Source organism: Drosophila takahashii, chromosome 3L, assembly GCF_030179915.1.
Source record: "Drosophila takahashii strain IR98-3 E-12201 chromosome 3L, DtakHiC1v2, whole genome shotgun sequence".
Classification (NCBI taxonomy): Eukaryota; Metazoa; Arthropoda; class Insecta; order Diptera; family Drosophilidae; genus Drosophila; species Drosophila takahashii.
The window spans coordinates 19,893,072-19,904,634 of NC_091680.1; the positions used below are offsets into that span (position 1 = coordinate 19,893,072).

Genomic DNA, 11,563 nt, shown 5'->3' on the forward strand with positions numbered 1-11,563 from the left:
AGGAGACCCCCGTTCACCCACTCCCATCGACTGGGCTTCACAACTGTTTCGGGCACTGAAAGTTATTAAACTTAATGCAGTTTAATTGACCTTTTCGGGGGCCAAAAGTTTTGCACCGTCTGCTGTTGGCGTTTCAGGACGAAATGGGCAAAGACGATGGAAATGGCAATGGCAATGGCAACGGCAACGGCTACGGCTACGGCGAAGGACAAACACTTGCCTTCGCATTATTACTTTTAATTACGGCTTAAACCTATTGACTGGAAATTTTAATATGTTATTTATTTACAATTAACGCCCCAGCAAATGCTTTCGTGTACAACTGGGCGTATGATTTATGGCATTCTCGGCTCTCACAGCAATTGTAACTATTGTTGAATGCAATTTCCTTTTGTTTGCGATTGTACATATTTATATATGTAAGTACATATGTATATATAAAATTGTGCGTGTAACAGTTGCCTCTCGTAAATTATAGGTTTACGTTTTTCGGGGCGGAGGGGTGGGTGTCACTTTTAAAACCCAAAATCATTGGTCGAGGGGGTTTTTGGGGTTGGATTGAAACCGAAATGAAAATGAAATTATTTATGATGCTCATTTGATGCGACAGCTTTTGGCCAACACGACCTGTGTGTTGAATATGGGTGCGTAGAGTAGGCCAAGCGGATGTCCTCAAAGGGTGTTGCTTTGGAGTATAAATGAAGTCCTTAAAGTTGATCAGTTTGCAGATATCATATGGATATCAATGGAATTTATTTTAGGCGAATTATGGCACAATTTATGTATATTAGGTAAATCAAGGCTAGGCAATTAATTTAAAAATTTATTGATATTTGAAATATTTTAAATGTTTTTGTAATATTTTTTATATTTCTAATAATTTATAGTTCTGCATATAGCACTTTAAACAATATTATATCTTTAGATAATTTATTGGTCTTTCGAAATGCCCCCAAATTTGTTTTACAGTTTGACCTCTAGCCCCTGCAGCATCTTGCAATGCTTTTACTCCACCGAATCGTTATATCCATCCGTTTTCCTACCGCCCAAACCCACTCACATATTTTAATTTGTTAATTACTTAGCTGCCTTGTTGGAGAATGAGGATGGGGTAATAAATTCATGCACTGAATAGCAGCATACAGATATCTATATATACAACCGGGGTCGTCGGCTCCTGAACCTTGGTACTCCAATTTAGGTCCCGACTAGTCTCGCTTCCCTCGCCAAAAAATGAATAATTTCCCCTTTTGGGATCAGGGCACACCGAAGAAATCAGAAACATATTAGCAGGCACTGAACTTAAGAAGAATCCTAAGACCAAAGTAAAAACTAATCGTAGGCATACGCATATATACCATAAGACAGGAGCGGTTCCAAGTAAGAAGAAAATAAAAACAATATTGTAATAAAACTATAACTATAAATTCAATTTTAATTAATAATTTTGTTGTTCATTAAAATTAAATTATTTATTTTATCATTATAATAAGACTTTAATAGTAAGGGAATTCAAAAAAATATATAATATTAAATTATTGTGAATATTTAATATTTAAAAACTAAAACGACCTTAATTTTGTGTATGTACAAACAAAATTAAAAAAGAAATTGATCAAAGGTACCACGTTATTTGGTTTCGTTTTACATGTACAAAGTAGGCATAGATTAAAAGTTCACTTCAAATAGCTAGTATTTTCAGTGCTAAACACTTACTACTCTAGAGAAGCTAAAATTAAGACACAGAAATTTCAACATTTATTTTTTTTCGATGATGAATTCACAAAACGAAGTGGTGGCCGCTTTCAAACTGGTACTTCTAGGAGATGGGGGAACTGGAAAGACGACCTTTGTCAAGCGTCACCTGACCGGAGAGTATCAGAAGAGATATCTGGCGACGATGGGCGTGGAAGTGCACCCACTTTTGTTCAGCACAAGCCGAGGAATGTTTCGCTTCGATGTTTGGGATACCGCTGGTCAGGAGAAGCTAGGTGGTCTTCGCGATGGATATTACGTCCAGGGCCAGTGTGCCATTATTATGTTTGATCTGGCTTCGAAGATCACCTACAAGAACGTGGGTAATTGGTACCGCGACTTGTTAAGAGTTTGCGGAAATATTCCGATTGTGTTGTGTGGTAACAAGGCTGACATCAGATATAGAAAGATTAAGGCTAAACAAGTTACATTCCACCGGAAGAATAATCTTCATTACATTGAAATGTCGGCCAAGTCCAACTACAATTATGAGAGGCCATTTGTCTACTTGCTACGTCAGCTAGTCGGTGATCCCCAATTGGAATTGACTGTGTCCCCCGCCTTGAAACCTCCGGAAGTGAGTTTTACCGAGGAAATGCGCTTGGAAGCGGAAAGGAACCTACTGGAGGCCAGCGCATGTCCATTACCACCCAATGATGACGATAATTTTTAAATTCCTGTTTATTTTGTATTGTTTCAAAATTTATCCGTTTTTTGTCTCCGTTTTTCTCCTAATAAAAATGCAGAGGTCCCAATTGGTGATGTTTTTCGTCATTTTCAAAAATGGGAAAATTGAAGAACTTTGTGAACTTTTTTTTTTAAATATCCTATTTTAAAGATTATAAAATATTAAACTCATAAAAATGTCTTTCTAAAATTAAGAAATCTGACCATTAAATCGCTAGCCTTGGTAACGACAAAACATTTTCTTCTGTAAATGTTTTGTATTTATCGGCCATTTTACAATATTTTTTTTTTTTAATTTTGCTTTTATAAATTTTCTTTATTTAAGTTTAAGTAAGTTTTAAGTAAGTTTACTAAAAAAAAAAATGTCAAAGATCTCTATATTTTAGAATGAAATTTTTATGAGTGTAGACTTTAAAAAAGTTTTAAAAGTATTCTCAAGTTAATACTACATAATTTAAATTAAAAACCTGAAAGTATTTTTTTTTGCACATTTGAACTTATCAATGATTGGTTTTTAATTTAAGTCTCTGCATTATTCTGCAGCAAGCTAAGGAATCCTTGCCAATTTGGGCGGCCCAAAATAAACCGTCCCATCAGCCGGGTTCCTTATTAAGCCCCTGAGCCCACAGCACCCGTCTCACTTGCTCCGCTTCTATCTCCCTCGCTCCACGTATACCGCTGCACATAAGCGCTTAATGAGTATAAATGAGCTTGATTGCATATTCCAAGGCGCTCGCGTACTTTCCCTTGTGCGTCTGTGTGTGCGAGCTGTTTTTTAATAGCCTGCATATGGCGTTGTAAAAGTTTTCATTACACAAACAGCAGCAGTGGCAGCAACTACAATTTACCGGCAACAAGAGCAGCAGCAGCAACAACAACAACAACAACTTATTGGCCTGACTTTTAAGCGCATTTAACACACGGCGTATGCGTAATGTGCCGGCAGAGCGAGAAAGCGAGAGGCTGGCAGTCAAATTGAATACAGTTGCTCGTAAAATGCTTAAGCACCTGCACACAGCAACAGCAACAACAATTACAGCAACAGCAGCTGAAAAGGGGACAGCACAAGGACTTCAGCAAGGACCTCACTGGAAAAAATCAGGATTTTATAAAAATGTATGCCTTTATATCGAATAAACTCTTTTCTAATTTTCAAAAAAAAAGAAACAATTGTTTTCAAAATATGCTTCAGATACTTACAAAAAAATTTTTAAGTCCTTTTCTGCAAAATATGTATAGTAACGCTTTGGTACACGTCATTTAAAAGGAAATAATACAATTATTTTTTTTTTAATTTTTAAATCAAGTAGAAAAAATGTTAAAAAGAACTGCAAGTATTTTTTTCAAGTGTACACTTAACGCTAATTTGGCGTTTTACCGTCGAATGATTTTTGAGCATACGAAAGTTACATGCCCACACACATGCACACACGGTCGGGAAATTTTCTGCTATAAGTTAAAAAGTTTTTTTTTTTGGACCATGGATAGCGAATGCTGTTTCTGTGGAATTTTCTGGGCAAAATTTCATCTGTGGTTGATTTTGATTGTGAAAGGATTTGCCAAATTGCTGTTTGCAACGGTGCGGCAAAAAATCAAAGGGATTTTCAATACCAATACATTCATGCGGCAGCAGATCGCTACCCTGTATGTCTGTGTGTACGTGTGGTTCAGCTTGCGGTTCGCACAATGGAACTACCCAGCCACCCACCACCCACCGCATTTCTTTCGCCCACACCCACTGCCAATGCGTTTAAACAACAGTTTAACAGCAGTTTGCCTGCCTTTTGTTATTGGTGAGGCTTTTGGCTTTGCTCCTCCGCTGTTCTCTTCTTCTTCAGCTGCATTTACCGCCTTTGGGTGGGTGAAAAATGGAGGAGGGCTGGCGGGAAAATTGGGAAAAGTGGGTGGTTATAGCTGCTGCTCGATTTATGGAAATTGTGCTCTAAATTTTTTTGGGCGCAATACGATTTTTTCGGTGCCATTTCAGTAAAGCCTATCTTCTGCATAAGGAAAGCCTGCAAAATGGGTTTCATTTTTGTTTCATGTTTTGCTATTGCTATTTTATGTCTTAGGCTTAGAAATATTTTGGTGTTTCATTTTTAATGTGTTTTTTTAAAAAAGATTTTGGGTTTGATGTTGTTGTTCTTTTTATAAAAAACATTTCATTAAAAATTTAAGTAAAATTTAAAGAGAAAATACGAGATTGACATTTTTTAATTGTATATCTTATCTTCTAGTTGCTTCGATTTGTGAATTCAGAATTTCCGCCAAAACATTGGCCATACTTACTCCCTTAGTACTCTGCAATATTTTGCATTTAACCCTCTTTTATACCCTCGCCATTTGTCCCTCGTTTTATTATTAAAAACCTTTGACTTTGTAACAACAAAATTTGCTTTTAGTCCTTTTTCGCATCCACGCCGCTGGCTATGCAAAAATAATGGAGGGGTAAAAAAGATGCGGACTCGGAAAACGCTCAGAAAAAGGAATGCAGCCAATAACTTGGCGCTTAATTTTTGCACAATTTTGGCCGCCAAAGGCCAAATAAATAACTTGCTACAGCCAAAAACGGGCACAAGAATATTTTAGCTTTTTCCCTACCCATTCCATGGCGTAATTATGCGAAATGCGGACGCATTAAAAATTAATAACTAAACTGCCTTTGGCAGTATTTGCCATACGGTCGCCCAGTCCCCGCCGCCTCCGCACTTAGCCAAGTGGGCGTGGCTGTTGCGAAACTAAAAGCATATTTAATAAACTGCAGCAACAATGAGCGGCATTTGAAACAGACTGGAGCGGATAAAAAAAAGAAGGATAGGGTTGTGGAGACTTCGGAGTAAGATGGCGATAGCAAGCTTATTAAGTATACGCCATGCTGGCCGAATAATGGCAAAAAGAGCGCCGAGAATGTGCATTAAAATAATGAGAAATTAAAACAGAAATTATAAAACCGAAAAACAATAAATAAAAATACGCGAACAAAATAATGAGAAATTAATTTCAAAAGCTTTTTTGACATGAAATTAAATCTTTTTAGGATAGAAGGTGTTTGAATTTAAAATTTAAAATTTTAAATTTTAAATTTTACATCGACTTATTTCTTAGAACATTTTTAAGAATGTAATTTCTATTTTAAGTATTTCAAGTACTAATCTACGTGCTTACATTTATCGTTTATAATTTATTTGCAAGCTTTTGCTCTCTTGCTTTTTGTGATTAATTTCCTATGTTTTTGACTCATGGTTATTTTCTGATAGTGTTTTAAGTACGACTCTGCAAGCTTTCCTCCAATTTGCAGGGCTTAAGCAACTATTGAATATAAAACTTTTAACTGATTGCATATCGAATGGTACATTTATTATTCATAAGCTAGTTTGAAACTAAAGCACTTACCATAAATTTATAAGAATTTTCGCAGGGGTCGCTCTCCATTTTAGCTGGGAGGCAGGAAAAGTCAAAAGGCGTTATTAATAAATACAGAGAGCCATGGAGGGAGCCGGAGCGAGATAGATAGTGTGGCAGCTGGTTTTCATTTAACTTTTTTAAGCTACTTCACAGTCCCCCAGCGACTTGGCCCATTTGGGCCAACTAACGCCATTAGCTGGCCCATTGAGCGCTTTGTTGGCTTTCAATAAAAATTTCCATTAAATTGACCCGCCGCCCCTTCCGGCTTCTTGTGTGCCCCATTTTCCCCGACTTTCCCCTAGTTCCCCTAGTTCCCATCCAATTTTCCCCCCGCTCCACGTCATTTGCTGCATCGCATAAAATGCGTATGCATATTGCCGACTTGCAACTGCTACTGTTGCGTTTGGTAACTGGGCAGTAAATTTTAACTACTGCCAGGCCGGGAATCCCCTTACCATTCTCCGCTCTCCCCTGCCCCTCGCTTCTGTTAGACAGATAAATGGCGGCTAGTTTTGCGTTTGCATGGCTAATGGAAATTTGCATCCAGTTGGCGGCTTCCACAAAACGCGCTAAGCGTTTTTTTCCACACCCAACCCAATAAACCCCCTGCTTCTAATGAAACTTTGGCTAAAGTTGCAGCGGTCGAGAAATGAGCTGCATCATTATCGATTGCTGGACCAAAATATTATACTTTCAACTGCTCATTAAAAGTCCTCTCGGTTAATTTTCCATGTTTCAATTTTGAAAAATAAGAAAGTCTTTGTAATGTTAATAAAATAATGTAGGTCAATGATAGTCTTCAATGTATTTATTATCGTTTTTTCTTATTATTCTTTAATTTTATTTTTTAAAATTACCATATTCAGAATTTTTTTTATCTATTAAAATTGCTTATTTTTAAGTTATGAATTATTTTTTCTTTATCTTCAAATGCTTAAAATGGTTTATTGCAGCGTATTTCCTGATCGATCGAACCAAACATTTAATCACGACTGGTTTCGAGTGCTTCACTATTCCGCTTTCCCTGTGCGAAATCCATTCGATATTGACTGTTGTTCTGTGAGTGCGCTCCTCTTTCTCAGTGTGAGTGTATATAAATCTTAATTATGTACAATGCACATTTTCTAATTGACTGCACACACACACCGCCATGCAGACAGATAGCGAGCAATGCGCACTTTGCATGTGGGCCTGGGTTTTACCTAGGCAGCTGCATATTACGTATACGTTATGTCAATTATGTAAGAAAAGTTACCGCTTCGAGCGATGCCGTGCGCAAATTTTCTGCGCCAGCACTGAGAACAATGTAAGCTTGTGTATAATAAGTACTGGAAAATAATCATTTTATTCAATATTTTTCATAAATTAACAATTTAATTTAAAATATTTTAAAATATAACTTTTTTTAATTTAAAATATATTCCAAACATTTTTTCCATAATTATTATCTTTAAAATATTTAATAAGGAAATTTTAATAAGCCTATGGGATGATCTTAGATTACCGTGGATAAAAATATTTTTTTTAAGACTGTTGGTATTAATAAAGATTTAAAAATTTTTATTATTTTAAGTAGGCAATTAGTGTCTAATTAGTTGGATCAGACATTTTCTTACAGTGTTTTCAGAGTAGAGAGTGGGTCGCGTAATTTGTTTACCAGGCGACCACTATTGGAGCTCGACGCTTCGCAAAATGTCCAACCAACTGTTAAATTTACTATTATACGGGCTATTATCCTGGCCATGGCACTTACTCCTTTGGATGCAACGGCTTCTGATGCTGCTGCTGCTGCTCTTGCCTTTGCTTTTGCTTTCGGCCCTGTCTGCTACATTAATGGGCGTTTGGCCATAGGCAAATTTTTTGGCAGACAGCGGAGGCATGGTCGGGCGTAAAGTTTATGCGCACATATGAGCTTTTAATTGCAATTTAATGGCCGGTCATTTATTATCTAGCGGCGACGACAACAACAAAGGGACAACAACGACAGCGAGCGGAAGGCAACATCTCATTGTCCATGGGCTTGAAAACTTTTCACTCTTTCGCCTTATGTAAATTTAACGTGTACAGTTTGCAGTTGCAGCCCTTTCTCCTTTTCTTTTTTTGACAACGCTGCGTATGCGTTATGTGCTTTGGCCTAACTGGAAAAGTTACTAATGGTCTGTGTTTCTGTTATTGTTTGCCATTTTCAACCAATTTCAAAATTTCTATACTCTTTGTTAAACGAATGGAATTTGTTTGTTTGCCCCAAAATGTGTGTGCTGAAAATACATTTTTATTTGTTTTTAGGTAGGGCATGAATACAATGTGTTCTGCTTTTTTTTTTCCTTTATATTTTGGCTCTACCAATTTTTAGGCAATTTTTAAAGTCGTAAACTTTTAAAAGTTATTGTAAGCTATAATATAATATTAATAGTTTGATTAATAGGTTAATCTTAGTGATATAAATTATTTTTCAAGCTTAAATAAAATCAAAAAGTCCTGAATACATGTTTCCTTTTTTTTTATTTAAACCAGAAATTAAGTAACAACAAGAGAGAACGCTATAGTCGGATGCCCCGACTATCAGATACCCGTTACTCAGCAAAAGGGAGTGCGAAGGAGATGGAGAAAAACTTTGATCCGCCGTAACTTTTTAACGAATGGTCCGATTTAAAAAATTTCTTCTACATTTCGATAGGTATTGATAAATACAATAAAACTGCATTTTTACTTTTCCAAAATATTGAAATTTTTAAAATCGTATATAAGCGATTGTGGGCGTTAGAGGGGGCGTGGCACCCTTTTGAAACAAACTTGCGCTGCGTAGGAACTCATAGAATCTGCATGCAAAATGTCAATCTTCTAGCTTTTATAGTTTCCGAGATCTCAGCGTTCATACAGACAGACAGACGGACAGACAGACGGACAGACGGACAGACGGACAGACGGACATGGCTAGATCGACTCGGCTAGTGATCCTGATCAAGAATATATATAGTTTATAGGGTCGGAAACGCTTCCTTCTACTTGTTACATACTTTTGCACGAATCTAATATACCCTTTTACTCTACGAGTAACGGGTATAAAAATTGGGTATTACATACATATTATTATGATTTTATTTTTCCATTTTTAACTATTGGATTTACCTTTTATTATACATTTTAACTACGAATATATTGATAATTTACTGTAAATACATTTAAACTAATTTTGTTGAAAAATGTTCTTTAATTTGTATGTCCATTAAATTGTAGCTGCCATTCAAATGAAATATTTGACACATTGCAGACAACTACATTGCAGGCACACAGCTGCAGCCAAAACAATTCCAAAAATTGATTTCAAATGCGTTAAATTTTTCGGGATTGGACAGCGGCCTTTGGCAATTTAAATTGGCAGAAACCATAACAATTGACAGTCACATGCCACATACAAGCCATAACACACTCGCATGCGAACGCATTATCCAAACTATTTTGGTGAGACAAACTTCAACTGACCACAGTGGAAAACCAAACAAAACCGTCGGACAGGCCAGGAACAATGTTTAAGTATTGAATTTCCGCGTTTAGCAGCCAGAAATGATTTATCTACCCCTTCTGCTCTCCATATGTACATAACTGCATCTCTTTCGACCAAAAAAGGAGCCTAAAATGAACTTTGTCAATTAATTGCTCTGCAATTTTTCGAATGTCGACTGGAAAATGTTGCCTTACAAAATCCAGAACACGAATACACTCAGGGAAAATATCTTTAGAAAATAGTAATAAAAGAGTTTTGACTTTGATAGCAAATTTTTAATAGAAAATATTTTATTTGAGAAAACTTAAAAAATAGTTGTGATAACTTTAGCTTGATTTGAGTAGAGGTTTGGCAATTTTAAATTGGATTCAATTTATTATTGAACATTAAAAAGCTTTAATTTAAAATTTAAGGCATAAAGCTCCACAAGCTATTTAATTTGTACACTTTGATTTTCCGAATTTCAGTGCTTTGTAAATTCTGTGTGTACAATTGCATTGTCTGTGGACTCGTGTGTGTAAATTAGCAATGTAAATATAGCAATTTAAAATGCTGTACAATAAATATGAATGCAAAAGCGGCGAACAAAAAACAAACGACGATATCAGCGGCAAATAATTGAATTTACCCACAGCAAGTGGAATCCAGGGATCCGGGGAGGTTTACGGAATTGGAAGGGATTGGAGGACCTTTGTTGGCCAAGGGCAGAGTACAACCCGCATTCCACACACATACACCCACCGACAGACAGACATATTGTATGCCTTTGTACGAATCTAATAAACCGAATCATGTATACATATATGCAAAAATAACTTCAACTCGACGTGTGTCTGTGTGCCATTGCTTTTGCGTCGGTGGTTGTGTATTTGCATGTGTGTGTGTCGGGCTCATCGAGTACACTAAGCTGCAAATTTTGTTTCCAATTTTTAAGGTTAACATATTATACTTATTATGTTTTAATACATTACATTTAAATTAATTAGACAATTTAATGTTTTTCCAATGACCAAAAAATATATAGAAATTAAAATAATTGGTTTCTAACTAAAATATTCCAAAATATGATAAATAATAGTTCTTTAATTTAAAAATTTTTTATGGTTTTTGCTTGAGCATAAATTGTATATTAAATGCTTATAAAGAGCTTCTAAGTCGTCATATTTTCAAATGGTATAAACTTTTTTTCCTATTCTAAATATATATTTATAAAATTTGAGTCTCTTAGTATCTAAATTTTTTCTATTCATTTTACACTCTGTTGCCTAGTTTAAAATGCGAATGAGGCTGGTTTGGCTTGATTATGGCGGCCAATACTCATGAAATATTGAAAAGAGCCCGTCACAGAGACTTGGTTGATCTAGTGGAGGGGGTGGTGCCGAGGGGTAGACATTGTGTCACGCATATCCCACACCTTTCCCCGACCCCAACAGCTTGATGAAATATGCATGAAGTTGACTTTTGTGCCAGGCCAAAATCACAGCAAAGTGGAGCCTCCATCCACCTTAACGAATCTGCATCCGCATCCGCATTCCAAACCCACAGAGGTTGCCATTGTTTGATGTTGGGGTTATGTAACTTTAATTGAAATGTAAACTGCAGACCGCACGCGGATCAAACGATGTAAAGCGATGTTTTAATGTGCCAAACAACGTGAGCCATTCCTCCCGATACACCGATACAATATAATTTCCGTGCTTTGCCCGTTTTAATTGCGCCAAAAAGTCAAAATCATTTCCAAAAGGTTGCTCACTTTTTGCAGCTGTGTACTGGTTTTGGGTGGATTAATTTATTCAGGCGTTTATTGTTGTGTTTTTAGCCAGTTTTATCATGCATATCAAATGAGCAGGGGCCAAGTTCTCCTGTGGCCACCTAAAACGTATCCCGAAAATTGAATGATTGAATGAGCCGCCAAAGCCACTCGGCGAAGTATGCAAACATAGTTTTTTGTTTCGCCAGATGTACAAATATTTATCAGAACGGTCGCCGAATATTATTGTAGGAAGGTGTTAATCGTGTGAGTCTCGAAAGCTGCGGACAAAGAATTTAAAATGAGCATCTTGATTGCTTGATTTAATTTTTCATCTGTATTATCTGTTGTAAATTGGACTGAAATTAATTTAATGTGCCTTATTGAGTAGTAAAAAAAATGTAATTTAAAGGGAAAGACTTTCTTTTTTAAGAGCCACAATATTATTATTTTATTACCGG

At 36.3% G+C, this 11,563-nt stretch overlaps 1 protein-coding gene across 1 annotated transcript; it reads left to right on the forward strand.

Annotated features, from left to right (window-relative positions):
* The first annotated feature begins 1,680 nt into the window (after nucleotides 1–1,680).
* On the forward strand, nucleotides 1,681–2,510 carry Ran-like. Its single transcript, XM_017139603.3, has one exon. It carries the CDS (start codon nucleotides 1,772–1,774, stop codon nucleotides 2,426–2,428), a length of 657 nt encoding a protein of 218 aa, XP_016995092.1. The 5' UTR covers nucleotides 1,681–1,771; the 3' UTR covers nucleotides 2,429–2,510.
* The last annotated feature ends 9,053 nt before the right edge of the window (nucleotides 2,511–11,563 follow it).